Genomic DNA, 17,580 nt, shown 5'->3' with positions numbered 1-17,580 from the left:
TGATGTTACATATTTTCCTAAATTTTCAAATGATCCAGCTTTAAGATTTGAAAGGACTGAAGAGAAGATTTACAGCTACGTGTAGAGAAATTCAAATAGAAGTTTTTGTGAACGTTAGAGTGGGGTTTGAAAACAAACTTTATTACTATTTAAAAAGTAATGAACAGCATTTTGAATACTTAAAACATTAATAAACAATTTTTCTATAATACAGTTGATACCTAAGTTTATTTACGATTTAGACATGATTTTTTCGAAAACCTCCCAATGAAAAAAGAATAGGTACATTTGGAAAGGTAATTGAAAAACCTTTCGCATGAGGTATAACTCAACTCCTCTTCCTATTTTTAAGATTTTAGTGGTTGTGTCTACCCTCGCTAGAAGATGTATGCAATTTAATAGAAAATCGACTTAAAGAATGCCCTTCTTGAAAATAAAATCGGCGTGTTTTCGCATATTTACTTATTTTATATAAGGACTAAAATATCGAGGGTGATCAATTAAAATCGGAAACAACGTATTATCTATATACATATTTTGCTATAATTTTCCCTAATCTTTAGACACGTAGTGGCTTACAAGTACGTAATATTACGTCCTATATGTAACTTTAACTAAGCTGAACCTTACATATTATTACGTAATATGACTTTCCTGTACCTGTACGTAATCTTTTTTTAGAGAAGGAAAAATTCATAGGTATTCGGCCTGTTTTTATGTCAACCGAGTTTTGTAGGATTTATTCTTGGGGGGGGGGGGGGGGGGGGGGTATGTCTACCTACTAAAGCCTCTCCTCTCTGCTATGATTCTATCCGGGACCGCCACAAGGCATTTCTTCAAATTAACTTTAAAATCAACCCGAACTAACTTGTACATAACCTATACGTTAACTGAACTAATCTGTATTCTCAGACCTACCTCACTGCTAACGTTGGGGCTCTTAATTTTCCAGAGTTCACCAAAATCATCGGTAACATCCGTGAAACTGACGGTAGGTTTGACGAGTTTAAATACCTCAATGACCAGCGGAACTACATTTGGGAGATCTTAACTTATAATATAGAATTCAGCAGTCCTGCTAATTACTAGAATTACGCCCAATTCAAACCAGACATCTGGACCATCATCTACGAAAACACTCAAAATGGAAATGAGAGAAATCTTCGTGTTGCTTTGGGACCTCCCAGTCAAAGCCTTCACATGATCATAACCCTTAATAAATAGAAGATTGATGATGTCTACTTTGAAAATGACCAGGCCGTGTACAGAAGTGCCATGCAGAGCGGACATTCTACTCAAAAATCTTCACTGCCAACAACGCTCAGATTGTTAGTGGACCTAACACTTTCACCATCCAGATTAGCAAGTTAAAAATTTTGTATGACACCATTAGCTTGCAAAGGACTTAAGTTTAATAAAGATTGTAAATATTTCTTCAAGCTGTTTGCATAGTAGCTCCAGAATTTCTGCGGATATTGAAGAAGAGTATAGGTTCAATAATTCTTCAATTGACGAAGATGTATGTAATTCGCTCGTATAAGCAGTTTTTGAATTGGTGAAGATTTTTGGGAGTCTGGAAAAGGATCTGTTCATGGATCACTAAATTACCGAAGGGATTGCAATTACTACTAGAATTATTATTTAAATGGCGAAGGCGCGTCGCTTTTGAAGAGGATCTTTGCATGATATAAGAGTTTTCAGAGGTAATTTTTCAAATAATTCTTTAATCGGTGGAAGCTTCCGAATTGGTGGATATGATATACGAGGGGTGGCCCAAAAGTTTTATGGCTTTTTGAATTCTGGGGCAACGCCACAACGAAGTGCAGTACGGTTGGCAGCATTGTTTAGAGTGACTCAGCTCAAGCACTACTGGTTTTCCAATGCTCAATTTTTTTCATTTTCGCGCGAAATTACAGTCGATTTTGTAGAACCAGTTTTATATTTTTAAATACAGTTTTTAAGCATTACTCCTGGACTTTTGATCATCTGTCGTAAGTGGATATAAGCGTATATATAGGGAGGTGTTGCACGGACACATCCTGTGATATCCAAAATATTTTAAGAGACCTTAAGTAATTTTCAACATCCATATTTTATTACGCCCTTTGGTACAAACAAACCACACACGACATTAAATCCTAGTAATTAATCACTTTGTTGGAGAAAAACTTCTAAAATAATATTTTTTTACAATTTCTTTGAGGCAGTTGACCACGTTAAAAGCTTCGCTGTTGCACGTGCCCCTTTCAGCAAACATTTCCATGGAGAGGATCTTCGATTAATTCCCTAGATAAGCTACTTACAAAATTATGTACAAAGCATACTTAAAGATAATTACAATAAGACGAATCACAAACAATTGTTAAAGCCAAATCTGGAATCCTCTCGATGTTTGATGAGTTGTTGATTGAGAAAGCTTTTGACGCGCTCAAGCACCCTGCCCTCTATCAATAAATATAAGCACTTCGTGCGATAATTATGATACATTATAATCTCTTACGGCTAAAAAAATATTCACACGTAATCCTAATTATCAAAACTAAGCAACTAATAAGAGCTCTTCTGATCTTTAATTCCACCAAGGTCACTGAATACGGGGCCAATACTGGGACGTCATGTCAGTCTGTCCTGGTACCGCTATCGGTACTGATACTCCTGGAGATATAAGTCCTGCAAGTACATCCAACCTTACCAAATAATGACCCTAGAACCATGATCAAATCAACACATTCCACGACCTACCGGTTGAAGTCCCATTGGTGTTGTACTGATGGCCATTCATCTGGTGGTAAGGCTGACTAGGGCTGCAAGGCGATGGCCTGGAACCGTAACCTATACCAAGATCGTACCCTGATGGTCTGCCCATGCAGTAGCTGCTCATGGCACCGCCCATTCCAGGACTTTCCCTTTGCTGCAGACAGGCGCCTGGAGATGGTCCCATTGTGGTAGTAAGACCTCCATGGGCGAAGTTGGACATTGGAGACATGGTGCTAAAGGAAAGTCGATCTTTAATAAGGTTCTGGTATATCTAGTGATGTTTTTGATTTGATTTTGGTTTGATTTTGGTTATTATCCGCCTCCTTGAAAATTCCATGAAAATTTGAAATTTGCCACAAGGTGAACCGTTGTACCGTGAGAATCCCTTTATCTTAGAAAAATTCAGTGTTTTGCGGATATCTTTAAATACTTTCGTATATACAAGGTAGCCATCTGCAGTTCCTGAAACAGTTTTTATGCCTTTCCAATGACTTTTCGTGCTACCGAAGCAGATGGCTTCGATTCTGAAGAGTATATTAGAATTTGTTGCATGCCCCACTTATAAAAAAAATCTTCCTTATAAATATTCATCTCAAAATTTCTCAAAAATCTCAGTAATAAGAACCGTTCTGTCTTTACTTTATTTTCTTTTTTCGATTTAATAGAATTCGTCACACTTACAGACTTTGCGATTTCAACATATTATTGACGGAACGAGGTCCAGCTTTATTGGGACACCTAGTATATACGAAATTCTTTTTACTAACTGGCGCTTTTTTGAGATAAAAAGTTCTGCACTTCTTGAAACGGGCCACTGTATATGCACTTTACCCATAAGTATCCGCTATGGACATAGTGGGAGCAATAGAAGAATACATGGCAGGACTGCTATTTCCAAAGCTCTGTATTCTTGGAGGAGAAGCATTGGGTCCCGGCACCTCTCCAGGCGTCTGATTGGTTCTCCTCTGGTTCCGCAATTTCTCCTCACGTCGCCATTTCGCTCTTCTGTTCGAGAACCACACTTGTATCCGAGCTTCTGGAAGGCCAATTTTGGCAGCCAAACGTTCTCTGGCAAAAACGTCTGGATAGTGAGTCCTTTCGAATTCTAGAAAACAATCAAATTCATTCAAGTTCATTTTCTTCAGCATTTTTGCAAATTTTACCCTTTTCCAGACTATCAATTTGATCGTTCGTGAAGGAGGTTCGGTTTCTCTGCAGTTTTCGCTTCAAACGAAGTCGCGCCTGATCATCATCTGGACCTATGCTGGAACCTGCATTAGAGTTGTCTCCTGAATTCGTCTCATCCGAATTAAGTCCGTCAAGATCGATAACTGGAACAAGCAAATTCGCTACAATTTATTTTGGAAATCGTTATCTACCTCCGAAAGAAATTGAAGGATGGCTGTATTATCCCTGGGTATATCCGAAATAGAGATTAAGGAAGTCAAGCAGTTCGATATTTTTGTAACTTACTTGACTTGAAATTGGATTTACTTGAAAAATACGTGCTTTGGAATTGGAATATTCGGTATTTCCCTTGTAGCTTTCGAAGCAAAACTTTGTTGACCTCCAAATTGAGAACATCTTTTCTAATTCAACGAGATCTCTTGGCTAGAGATGTTTGTCTGGATCACGCTGTATAATGCGCCGAGTTCGCAATGCAATACATCCATGAAGTATCCACGGAAATAATTCAGCAAAATTTTATCCATACTCAATATTTAATTAAAAAATCACCATACGCGGATTTCCAAATTTCCGATTTGCTTTGGTTTTCTTTTTTCTAGAAAGTGAAACCGAACGCCATAAATCCGGCCCTGATCGGGTTTTAATTAAAATTGGAGATCCAAAACGAGTCCTTGCCAACTTTAGAAAAATATATGACGCGTCAAGTGAAATAAGGGCTTGGGAGCAGCGGCCGTGCGTCTTCGTTCCTACAGACTTATTTCGGGTGGGCGGCCGGGACGCGGCCGCCCCCCACAAGATAAGGCACAACGATCTACGTTACGGCGGACGCAGCCAACCAGAAACTAATGATAAGGGCTGAAGGAAGTCAGACAGAGGCGGGACTTAAGGGATGTTGGTGCACGGAAGCCCCGTTCCGGGGGCCCTTCAGAGCCCTTTCGAGATCAAATAAGTTGTTTCGATATTTCGCTCCCCACGGCCGGATCTCCGGTTTGTTATTGTGTAAAATATGCGATGCGATGCCGATGGTATAAAGTTGGATTATTTAATTTAGGGGCTTAAATTAAATAACTCGAAATTTTCATTTTGGGAGATTATAATGAACTGGGGCTGAATTTCAATTATTAAATTTAAAATTTCATTTGTTGTTTAGTTGATTACGAAGCACACTCGCAAGTTTCCATGATTTTTTGGCAGCAATTTGAAAAAATCGATCATGTATTAACACAGAAGTTGTTCCAATTATTCCTGAAGTCAAGAAATATTGGAGTAAAAATATAATATAACTAAACAATCCGAAAAAGGAACAGAATTGAGCGTGTCGATGGTCCAAATTTAAGGCTGACTAATGAGATCTCAAAAACTAAAAGAGATGTAAACTCGTTCAAATGGTGGTAAAGTTGCGCCATTATTTACTCAGAAAATGCCGCGCTAGATTGGCTTAGGTTGAAATTAGTTGGTAAATATTAGTTCTCTGCTTTATTAAAAGCACTGTACCCTTAAAGCCACACCTCGAGTATTCTGTCACGGCCCACCATGTGACATACTTTATTTAATTATGAGCAAAATCTGGAAGAAACTGAGATGTAGAAAGCAAAAGATGTCCTGAGCAATCGAAATTATAGTATAGGAGCAGTTTCCTCGCAAACATGTGGAATAAAATAGTCAACAGAATAATGGATGATCTATCCTATCCGATTGATGAATCCTCTGAAATAAATCTTTGAGTATCTACATTTTCACGTCTTTAGGAGGTTCTCCACAAAGGTCCTATTCGATTCATCCTTCGATTACCCAAACTATTCGAACTCCAGGTAATCGTTTCTTAACAAGAGTTTGTTCATCTTTTTATTACTTGAAAACCTACGAAGGGAAATTGGCTTAGTTGATTCACAATTTCCTCTCAACAAAAACCTTAACATCGTTACATCTGCCCTTTAACCAAACCTCTAGGTATCCATATCCTGATATCTTTAGGAGGCTCTGCAGGTCCGGGATAATTTCGCACCGAAATCCCCAATTAAATCCCCGATAGCCACACCTGTTCTCGCCCATCGGAGCTACTAAACCAGCCCCAAATACCAGTCAGACAAATAATTAAACCCTAATTGGTGCACCTTTGAGCGGCAGCTTAATCCACAAGTGATCAATGCAAATTCAATAATTGCCAACTACAAAGTTGTTTAGCCGGCCCTCGGGCTGAAAGGGGCCCTTTTGTCAGCTCCCGACCGTTTACTGTAGCCGACACAATCTTTGGCTGGTGATGGTAATCACTTTTGGGCAAAACTCTTTAAACCGCTTTGTTGAGCTCATGTTGGCCTGTTTGTGCAAACAGAAGTGTCCAGCTTTTAAATTTCATAGAAAGAGCTTCCGAATTACTACAATACTGCACAAAGTTGGGGTTAACGTGGGATTAAGCCATGTCGAAGATTGCTCAAAATGCAACTTCTTGGCTAAATTGACAGATGCATTGAAGAGCTTTCGGAGCTTTAATCCGCCCTTAAATTCGGAACCAGCGCCATTGATCTGAGCATGTAAACATTTTGCCCGAAAAAATTAATTCCTAAACAGAAAATGCATACAAAGTAAAAAAGCTCCAATATGGAGTTTGGGAACACATGTCCCTCTAAGTTGGCAGAGAAGTGTTTTCTGTTTGGGCACCGAAGCGAAAGCGGCTAGATTGTGAATATAATTGAAAAAGGTGGCCATTTAATAGGGGATTTTTGAAATTTATTATTGTGCACTGACGTGTACGTTATCGAATATCTTATTTCTCTACAAAATTTAGAGTCTTCTAACTTTTAAACGATACCTTAATTCTGGCACACTTCTCTGAAATTGTGACACTAGAACACACAAGCCACTTACATCCCTTTAAAAGCTCTAGTATCAATCGCACGCATATTTGCAATTGTAACCCCCCTCGAAACCTTTCGGTCGTTTAGTGCTGCTTTATTAGTTGAACAATTCACAGTCACTTGCCAACAACAATACTAATTTGGTGTAGAGAAATACAATCTATTATTGTAACATGAGGGTTGCCATATTTCATAACCGATACTTAAGGGCCTGAATTACGTTCGGGAAAAGGGTGAGAGAGGACCGAGTGCCGCCCCTTCTGTCACTTAGTTTAGAACCGTACATTGATATATCAATATTAATGTTTTTGTACGTGGGGCTTGTGCTGACTTTTGACTGTTAAACTCCCCATAAAAGGTGAGGCACAAATGGCCAATGACGGTTGCGTATTTTTCTCTTTGTTTCGTCAGGTTGGAAGAGAAAGGGAGTTTCATTGGCTGAAATGAGCAGGGCAGTTTGAGATAAATTCGGGCTGGTTTAAATGTTTTTTGAAAAAAACTGTGGTAAATTGATGCCTTATTTACCCCCAAAAAAAATTATGCTAAGTGCAGATCAAAGTAACAACATATCTCGAAAACTAAAGGAGAAATTACAGCTCGGCCTGCATAGGCTTAAAAAGATTCAAATTTGTTATTAATATACTATTTTTCATAAATATTGTAATACCTAGAATTAATGCATCAAAGTCAAATGAAATTGGTATATGTATTTAGTTATAGTAGTAGTACAATCTATCAAATTGTACATATAACGCCATCCGTTACATACAGGAAGTGTTAGAACCAATAGTTATACTATACGTATATCTAACGTACTGGAAATGTGCTTTTTCAGCAAGACAATGGACGGCCAACATATTGCTCTTATAACTATGACTCATTTGTAACTTTGCAATGTTAATATGCTTCTTTAGCCTCCACATTATCCTGATTTTTCCCCCATAGAACACGTATGGGACATGACAGGAAGAAGAGTTACTACACTGGAGAACCTATGATGTACTTTAGCAGAGTTACGAAACGCATTTTAAGTTTCCTGGGATGCACTACCTCAAGAGAAAATCAACCATTTAGGTCGGCTTAGAAGTATGCCCAGACGCGTTTTTGAAGATGTAAATTCACAAGGTAGTTATACACATTATTCGAATTTTAAAGACTTTTCGCCCTTCGGTTTACTCGCAAGTTACATGATTTATTTTGTATAGTGTTATCAATATATTTACAAAGTTTCATTAAAATACCCGCATTAATTCTAGGTATCGCAATTTTTATGATAAGTATATGTTCTATACGTTTGACGTGGATTGCTCACTATTTCTTTCGTTTGATTTGGAAATAATTGGTCCAGAAATTCCCAAAAAAATTAAAAAACTATAGCAGATATTGTGTTACACCGACAATTAATTTCCTACATTTTTGAGGGGGCAATTGGTTCAAACATTTCCGAATTATCAACGATTAAACATTTTAAAAGTGTAAAAAGAGCTTGGATATTTTTGGGCTACTGTTTTTCACTTAGATCCTATTTTATTTTATCGTATATCGATCCTAGGTACTCAATTTTGAGACCCATTTGTAGAATTATAGGTCAATCCCGTCTTAATTGAACTAGAAGTAGTATTTCAATCAGTCCACGTAACTACATAAAAAGTAGGAATCTCGCCCCTTTTGAAATTTTAAGCAACGTTTCAAAATGCTTGATGCACCCCTTTTTGATCTAGCCGAGTGAGCTGGATTGTATATTGAACCTGAATACCTCAATTAAGGTTTTGAAACTTCAGTTGGAGGTATCTTTAATTTATGTTTCAACTGCAGGTTTAAAGTAGAAAAAGTTGCTATCAAAGTGATCCAATATCTTTGAAATTGAAGGAGATATTTTCAGCCGGCCTTATAGACCTCACTGAGACGATAGATTTCTGATATTTTAATGCTCAAGGTTTGAAAAGTGTCAAAAAATAGAGATCTACCTCTTTTGGAAATACTCGTAGAGTTATCGAAAAATTTATGACGAAAACTGGATTCTTCCACTTAACTCCTAAGTGGGATATCAATATGAAATTTCATTTTCCTCTTTTCAGGATTTACATCACTCAACCTCTTCGGCACTCGACACTTCACCCTCTCCAAGGGTTTGTGTCATTTGTCCATTAGTTTCCTTGAAAGACATTTCCGTATAATCTAAAATTCAAGATATCAGAAAGAGTTCCATTGGATTTTATTTTTCGGGGTGTTAACTGATTTGGATACATCAATTGAAGTCCTGAAACCTTCAAAGGTAGTTTGAACAGCCTCATTTTGAAACACTCGCGAACATACATATCAATCCGGTTTGAAAGATCGAGATAATTAATTTGAGCGTCTGTTTAAGACAATTTCTGGATTAGTTTTCAAGATATCGATGCATAAAATTGGAAAACACAAACTAGGTCAATGGAATTTCTACATGATCGATACAGAAGAGCAAAGCTTCACTATTTGCTTACGCATAAAATTTGATTGTGCTAAATTTCGCAAATGGCAACATTGCGTTGCTCTTTTGACAAACTAACGTGGCTGATCTATGAAACAGCAGTGTGAGAGCAACAAGGAAAGCTCCACCAGCTTTCTGGCCATAGGGGTTGTCAAAGTGAAGACGCACGGTTGCCGGACTTCCTTTGAAAATTGACCTTTTATTATTATCTAACAATATGGATTGTATTGGTTAATTGAAGGGAAGGAAAATATTCAGTTAACTTCAAATGTCAATTTCTAGTTCGTATCAGGGGTCGAAAAAGGTAGGAAGTAGGTATCTCTCAAAGTGTGAGTTAGTAAGTTACAAACCATGATTTATTAATAAAGCAAAAAACAGTTATGATAAAATCTAGGTCAAACTCATTCGACTTTAGTTACAAAAAAATGGTATCAAATGTGAAATTTTCGCGCACCACCAAGAAAAACAAGTAAGTTACCCTTATGCAGGCAGTGAACCAAATCTCACAGCCACGTTTAAAACAAATAAATCGAAATATTGTAAACTAATGTCCGACTCTTTCTCATTTAAATCCAAATAGAGTACAAAATTTTGAAACTTCTGAGGAAAATCTCTGCATCTATCAATGGCACAAATTGATTTTGTATTCAAATGCGCCCCTGCAAAATAACAGCTCGATTGACCTGTTATGTCACTTTTACACTAAACCTACAACGATCTAATTTGGTATTCATGTCAACCAACTTAATTAAACGAATACGCAATTTTAGTAAATTTGTGCATAAACTGCTTTCCACTCCTTGAAGATGAGGAAAACACCTAAAACAACAAAGTAAAGAGTCAAGATCGGTCCTTCTCTGAGGTCAGGCAGTAATGAATTATTCAATAGAGTTAACGACCAGTATGTGATTGCCAAAGGAAGTTCTAAATTTAAACACTTCATAGAAAATTCCTTTAAAAAACGCACCACCTATTAGATCGTTACGCGTATCAGGTCATTGTCAATATTACCACAGAATTTTAATCAATAATTCTTTCATTTGGATGAGTTCCGTGCCAGCTATTAGAGGCAACATACGCAAAAATTAGTTGTCTAAATCTTCAAATGGGATAATCCTCGAAAGCCGCAGAATATTGAGGCCTCAAATCTCCGAAAGACGTCCCGTCTAAAGGCTGAATTCCTCTCGTTTGTTTGTACTCGTTATGCCGCTATGTCTATCTGCGTATCTGATACATACATGATACTGTGAGCACAGAGCCCTTTTCTTTGTCCCGATATTGAAATGGAACCGTTTGGGCGTAAGTAATTTGCTTTACCGTATCCCCGCTGCCGCCATCACCGCGTTATGGCTCTATACTGTAAACACCCCGCTATGCCAAAGTTGCTCTTGTCAGAGACGTAATGGGTTTTATCTCAATGTCAGTGGTTCTTCTCAACGTACAAACCCTTCTGACACTCTGTGAACTGCAGTAATTTTTATCCGCCCTCCCTGCGTAGGTCATCCCTAGTGTCAGCTAATGCTTCAACGAACAATTTTGAGGATTTTTTTAATCCATACGGTCCTGTATTTTTATTATCAGCATGATACCTCTACATCTTTCTAATAAGTTATTAGCAAGTCGTCGTTTACCGGCGCGTTTATCGCAGAAGTTTAGCAGAAAAGTGATTTATAGCGTTTACGTTCGGGGGGCTTAATGGCGTCGATGTGACATGACATGGGGATGAAGTATCTCCGGGTAAAATGCCGAGTTTTTCCCAAGGCGATACATTATCCTTGATCAGGAGAAATTTCCTATGGCGAGATTTTTGTGACAATATGAATTTTTGGGCTTGCGTGACTAACCGACCTGTTTCCATACTAAGTTTAGCTATAGAACGCTATTCAAAAAATATCTTGTAAAAATCGCCAAATATTGCTACAATTCTCAAAACTTGACAACACTGTCCTCATTTTACATTTACATTATAAATATCGTCGCCCATTCAACGGTCACAGCTACGTGAAAACCAAAGAACGATGCCTTACCATGTTGCTATTGCTTTGAAGAAGGACTAATTTAAAAATATAAAAACCTGGAATTTTAAGTTGACGCATATACATAGATAAATACAAGAAAAAGGGTGGTCACCCTAAAGGTCACTCAGGTTCACGGTTCTATGCATTCAAATGGGCGTCGCACTTATTTGAATGTGAGCGTGAGCGCAGCTTGACCCTTCGCATGAAACGGGCTATAAGGCAGCTGTAAATTTGAAGATCTGAAAAGAAAATCTGCTAAATTTGGATATTTGAAGAATAAAATATGACGGAAATCAGTTGGAATTTTGAGGTAACCATTTCCAGTAATCCTGCACTTTCGGAAAAATTCATAAATTAACTTCATACCTTAAGCAATTGAAGAATATACATATATGAAAATTTATAATGTCCTAATATGGACCTTCCAGCTTCCGTTCAAGGAGATTTTTAGATTTTCCAGCCCAATTAAGTAATCTAGAAAAACCTTCAGGTCCATTTCATATTCATATTTGAAACATTCACATTTGATCATTTCTGCAATTGACCTGGAAGAACGCTGAAAAGTCCTATAAGGAACCTTCAAGTTTTTTCATTTGTAATTACTAAACATGTAAATTAGACGGACTCCAGAGGAGATTTTTTTAACTTTTCGGTATTTTCGAGGCAGAATACGTCCATACAAAATGATGACATGGAATTCGTATTTGAGACGATTGAAGAACATAGATCTGAGCTTAGAACGCCCTAAAATGAACTTTCTACGTTCTTTCGTTTGGCAGTTACAAATACTTTTTGAATCCCCAAGAGACTTCAAGAAGTCGGAAAACAGACAAGAAAATATACAATTCCGATTTGGCAATGGAATACGAAATTTAGAATTTTTATTTAGAATTTAAAAATTTACTTAGAAAAGAAAAGAAATCAGAAATTTGGGAAGATTCACATTCAGAATAATTTATATTCTCGAGAAGCACTGGCCACTATTTCATATTAATGTGAAAAAGAATTAAGCCTTAATTGCAAAGGAGAAATCCGGGTTTCACAGATGCCAGAAGATTATCTCATTTCCGTTAACAGCAAAAAAACTAATTTTCCACTTTGAGCACTATAAATTTGAAAACTATGCATCATCCCTCATATCAATCAATGCATTCAACTTAAAAATACAACTTATTCTTTAATGGAACATCCGATACAACATATCCCTCATAAGCTCTGGGCGTGGACCTTTCCGGGTTGAATAATTCCTGTTCTGAATAGGTACATAATCAGAATTATCAGAGCAAAACCTCATTGCGAAATCTCATTATTGAAAAGTCCGCGTTTAGTCGAGCTTCGTTAAACATCCATTCGACGAATCATCCCCGGTCAGGCTTGTTGAACACCCGTTGCCCGAATAAACCCCCGGGAACTCTTAAAATCTGTCGGCATGTCCCTGTTTATTGCCTCGGTAAATATCGGAGGGTGGTTGCTTTCGTTTGCCATTTAAATCGAATTATCACCCTCTTTAAAATTAAGCTAAATGTTAAATATTAGCTAGAATTCAATTATCATTAATATGTATAACACACATCGAGCCCAAAGCTATCAACAAGGCACCGAATCGCTAATTAAGCGATTTAACGCATATCACGTCTTCTTATGTCAAATTGTTAAATATAAATACGCCAAGAGATATGGTGATGGTTATCAGTTTTGGTTCGATATCGGCGAGTTCTACAAAGCCAGCACCGAAGAAAATATGAAGGTACGTACTGAAGAACCACCTTTCGAGACAAGGGATTAATTTAATATAAAGCGACACGGTGCAACGCGCCAGAAACCTTTTGTGACATGTCGAAAAAACACACACCGCCTGATGCTGATAAATGGGCCATGTATAACTTAATTGACGTAGGTTTCTTGATGCGTCTCCAAGTTATTGTTAACCGAAGCCTGAATCGTTAAATTGTTATTTACAGTACTCCATAGCTATCGCTCTAGTTATAGCAACAATGAGTTCTGCCGAACCTCCACCACGCAGCATTTTGGCTCGCCAGCAACAACCACCTTATCAACCCAGAGGAATTAGACCTGTGAGACCTGCGTTCAATGTACCTTTAAGGTAGTAATAAAAATATAACGATAAAACTAAGCGACACCTGTCGGATGTTATCCCAAATTTTTAACATTAACTGAATACCGTGTTATAAAACAAAACATTTCTTACATTGATACTGGTTTCACATAAAACCAACAATTCAAATCTTTCATTACCATGGTGGTGGCGATTACCCAAACTACATGTAGTTATCAGTGTATTTTTGGTTACATAAGAAAATAGCTTTGAGTATTCTCAAAGACGCATTTATTTAAAAAATAGATCTCAAAAGCAGCAACTGCCCCCTACTCCTGCAGCCTCCTACGGACCCCCACCACAGGAATATGGACCTCCGACTGAGGTTACCACCACTGAAACACCCACCACAACTGAAACTATTGAAACTACCACTACAGCGCCACAAGTAATCATTCCTTACAATTTCACTAGAAATCAATCTTATGTTGATATGTATCTGATCCAGGCTGAAACCATAAGAGAGGCTCAGAAACTTCAAGAAGCCCTCTATGTAGTGGTACCTCAAACTCAGGATTTGATCTATGCAACTGCACCGGTGAGTTCAGCCAAATTGGTGCAGCAACCCAGATTGGTTCCAGTGCAGGCGATTCCTGCATTTGCCAGAATTCAGGAGATACCTCAAGTAGCTAGGATAGTTCAATATCCTGTAGCTTCTTCCGGTTATACTTCAATAGTAAATACTCCATATAGTTCTACGTTTGTGCAAAGTTTCCAGTAGACATTAGGAAGGAGATTAATTTGGTTATTTATTTATTTGTTTGTCGTTCCGATTAATGAAGTTTTAAAGAATAATGGCGTTTTTCTGGTGAAATTGATAGATAATTAACTCTTTGTGTTTAGCTAAATAGAACTATATTCTTATTTTCTTTCTTATAAAAGGTGGGAAAGATGATAGCCGAGATCTGGAAATAGTTGGTGGACACATTAGTAAAAAAATGTAATTGCTGAAGTGGACGTTTGGCAACGTGGTTTACTGTCTAACAACTAAATCGGTGACGTAAAGCCCATGTAAAAGTATAGCGATAGAAACATGGCTGATTGACAAAACACTGTCGCAATGTTGCCATTTTTATATATCGTTTGAAAACAAGAAATTGACATGGTTTTCATGTAAGCATTGCCAATTTAACCTTGCACGTCAGAAATGTATGTATTTGTATAAATTGGTTATTGACTATTGTTTATACTATTTAGGCAAATTCGGTACCTTTATAGTAGCTCTTTGAATTTTTTAAAAATTGGTGGGACTTTAGGGATGTTTGATCAATCTGAATTAAAGAATTAATGTTTTTCGTACTGCATCAATTCTGAAATTCCTTCTGGTTATACAGCAATTATGTGTAATACTTATTCCTTACGTTTTTGTGCATATTTTCCGCTAGTGGAGATAAAAGATATTGTTTATTTGTTTCTTCAAAATTAATATTTCGGTGATGATTTAAATGAAACCGTGTTGAAATGAAAATTAGCTAAAAACGCAGAAAAACTAATTTAATCCGCTTTTTGTCTGAAAGGAGCGAATTACAAATCCAAACCGAAAAGCCGGCGCTCATGTTTTGAAATTCTGAAAAATCATTTTGTGCACTGTAATTGGCTCACAAAGCATAACTGAACAAATTGAATAAATTTTAATTAATGCGTAATAATTTCATTAGAGGCAACGTTTGTTTGAAACAAAATGCAGAGGCCGGATTGTTAAACGTTGCGCCCCAGTCGAGCGGGTTGGAAATTTCAATTAGCATGACTCCTGGGGGCAGCACGTTGCTGCCGCCACCGTTTAGATTTTTAACAAATGTGTCACTTGCAGCACCGCCACTTCGAATTGATACTGTTGCCGGTGCTCCGCCCCCGCGGGCATACGGCAACCACAAAGGCAGCGACGGCTTGGGGGGCTCACAACTTACAACATAATCTGCTGTATATCACGGAGATTAAAACGATTCAAATACTGCTAGGAGCAAGATTTTTCGCTTGTTCAGATTACTGAACTTCAAGTTTTCCTATTTTTACCTAGAAACTATTATATGTATATAGCGAGCAAATTTAGTCTCTAACAGTTCTTGAGGTTGACTTAGACATCGCAAAAAAGCATTTTGATGCATGTTTGTACAGTAGTGACAGCGCATAATTTTTGTGAAAATAGTAATTTTGCCATGAATTAATTATTTGATCAATTTGAAATTCAAAAAGAACATTTTCTTATTTGTCTATATAGAGCAAACTCAACTACAATCTCTTATTTATCTGAATTTGTTTACTGAACAAAAATTGTAATTAAAAATAGTAACAGGAAGAATAGTATTCAATTAAGAAGTTAGAAATCAAAAATTTTTATTAAACTGCAGCAAAATTATTTAAAAAATTACTGTTTTTAAATTAATAAAATATAGTAATGTTAACTCAATAACAACACATACATTTATTTATTATTAACAGCGGGTATATTGTAGGTACTTCTGTGCGTTGGCCGAAGACCATCTGACCCCTAGATTTGCCACTGACTGTGGGCTTCTTTGTGTAATTTGAAAATTATGCATTTGAAGCCAATGAAGACAATAGCATGTCATGATTTTCTTCAACTAAGAACGAGCTAATTAAGCAAGTGAAAAATAAATCCTCATTATATTTATTTATAAAAAAATATGTGATACGTCAACGAATTTGAGGGAATTTTGCATTTGAAATATAGTAAATTATGGGCGTATTTAATAGAAATAAATTAAAAAGTAGAAATGGTGGAAATTTCTAAAAATTGTTAGGTCTCCAGCATTGTGATACGTCAATGATTCCCTGCATATTATTAACCACTGTGAGAACTCTCTATTTCGATAAACAATAATAAACAAATTTTATCTAGCAAAAACAAGTGCGTATGAACCACAATTTCCAAATAAGAATAGCAACCATTAATAAAAAAATCAAATGGAAAATACATTAGTTTGGAAAATAGCTGGGTCTTAAAACATTATGATATGCTAATAATTTAGTGCATACTGACTGCTGTAAAGGTTCTGTAAAAAATGGAAATTTTTGCGTTTTATTACATTAAGCAATGTTGATATATTTATTTATTAATGCGATCTAAATGAGGAACAAATAGGGGAAATCATTTTGGAAAATTGTTGGGTCCTAAAAATTTGTGATACGCCAATGACGTATTACATATTGAGCGCTATAAACAGGTCCAGGCCCACATAAATTTGCTTTGCATCGAGGCCCATTTATATACCCTTTAGACGCGCCACTAATTAGAACTCGTAAATTGAAAAAATAGTGGAAATTCATCCGGAAAAATGCATGACAGAATTTTCTGTACCTTATCAATCATGGAATTTTCTATTTTTACAATAATTCAATGCTGTCATGGGAATTAATAAGGGCAGAAACACCAAATTGTTGATAAGTTTTTTCTCTGGAAACACGGATTTATATACCTTCATCTCTTTAATATAACGCTACAGGTTGTTAGGAAACTGCGGAAAACTGGTGTTTTTTGTGGCAACTTTACTACAATTTTATGGAAAATTTTGAGTTTCCTTCATACTTTACAATGATTTGAAAACGCAAAATTTATTTTTCGGTTTTTATGGGATTTCTTATCAACTGTGGAAATCGGTAAATTAATATCCAGCTAATAAACTTCACTCACAAGACGGCTCCTTCATGTTTTACTTCAACGGCCCGAACTAAAGCAGCTGCGTGATTAAAATTCTAAACCGGCGTATCTTGATTTGAGCAAGCCCAAAAAGTATCAAAAATGATTATACGAATTCTTCTCTCTTATCGTATCATAAATATGCTTCAGAGAGCACTGTTGTTGGTTTTATTTACACACAAATCTCAAAACTTAAAGATCCAGAAATATGAGTGGAGCCTGATAGCAACCCACTTCGCAATCGTCCGATGAAAAATATTGATTGAGAGCCCTAGATTTTGATTTGGCAAAGCCAAAGGGTGCCTAATATCGTTTGTGTGTTGATACTGATTTTGTGCGTAGGAAAAGGGCGAAACCGTTTGATATTTTTTCCTAAGGGTGTCCGCATTTCCTTTCGTCATTCCCAGTAAATTGCCAATTCCAGTCAATTATGCGTAACACCCGAAAAGAAAGAGACAGACGGTCTGATTTCAATTTTAGATAAGCACAGCCTTTAGAACGTATGTACAAATAACATG

General features: G+C 36.8%; 3 protein-coding genes across 8 annotated transcripts in view; 2 read left to right on the top strand and 1 right to left on the bottom strand.

Annotated features, from left to right (window-relative positions):
- Positions 1-17,580, top strand: part of LOC136409399 (ATP-dependent DNA helicase DDX11) — a 156,975-nt gene that overhangs the window by 72,580 nt on the left and 66,815 nt on the right. The gene's annotated exons all lie outside the window — the stretch shown is intronic.
- Positions 2,074-17,580, bottom strand: part of LOC136409411 (paired box protein Pax-6-like) — a 51,022-nt gene continuing 35,515 nt past the window's right edge. For 2 of the 3 annotated variants that reach the window (XM_066390889.1, XM_066390891.1), the window contains 4 exons: positions 3,921-4,088; positions 3,589-3,862; positions 2,743-2,990; positions 2,074-2,670 (listed from right to left, as the gene is read on the bottom strand). In XM_066390889.1, coding sequence (XP_066246986.1) covers positions 2,585-2,670; positions 2,743-2,990; positions 3,589-3,862; positions 3,921-4,088 — 776 coding nt within the window. In that variant the 3' untranslated portion in view covers positions 2,074-2,584. Of the gene's footprint in view, positions 2,688-2,742; positions 2,991-3,588; positions 3,863-3,920; positions 4,089-17,580 lie in introns of all 3 variants that reach the window. The other variant, XM_066390890.1, reaches the window with a different exon arrangement.
- LOC136409422 (uncharacterized) lies at positions 12,832-14,212 on the top strand. 3 transcript variants are annotated; one of them, XM_066390907.1, is made up of 4 exons: positions 12,832-13,035; positions 13,250-13,392; positions 13,651-13,792; positions 13,853-14,210. In XM_066390907.1, the coding sequence occupies exons 1-4, from the start codon at positions 12,847-12,849 to the stop codon at positions 14,123-14,125; spliced, it is 747 nt and encodes a 248-aa protein (XP_066247004.1). In that variant the 5' UTR covers positions 12,832-12,846; the 3' UTR covers positions 14,126-14,210. The 3 variants fall into 3 exon arrangements, with proteins under 3 accessions (XP_066247004.1, XP_066247003.1, XP_066247005.1); XM_066390906.1 differs by having other exon boundaries at positions 13,651-14,212; XM_066390908.1 differs by lacking the exon at positions 12,832-13,035 and adding an exon at positions 13,053-13,181 and having other exon boundaries at positions 13,651-14,212.

This window comes from Euwallacea similis, chromosome 6 (genome assembly GCF_039881205.1).
Source record: "Euwallacea similis isolate ESF13 chromosome 6, ESF131.1, whole genome shotgun sequence".
NCBI lineage: Eukaryota > Metazoa > Arthropoda > Insecta > Coleoptera > Curculionidae > Euwallacea > Euwallacea similis.
This window is presented reverse-complemented; position numbering and strand designations above follow the sequence as displayed.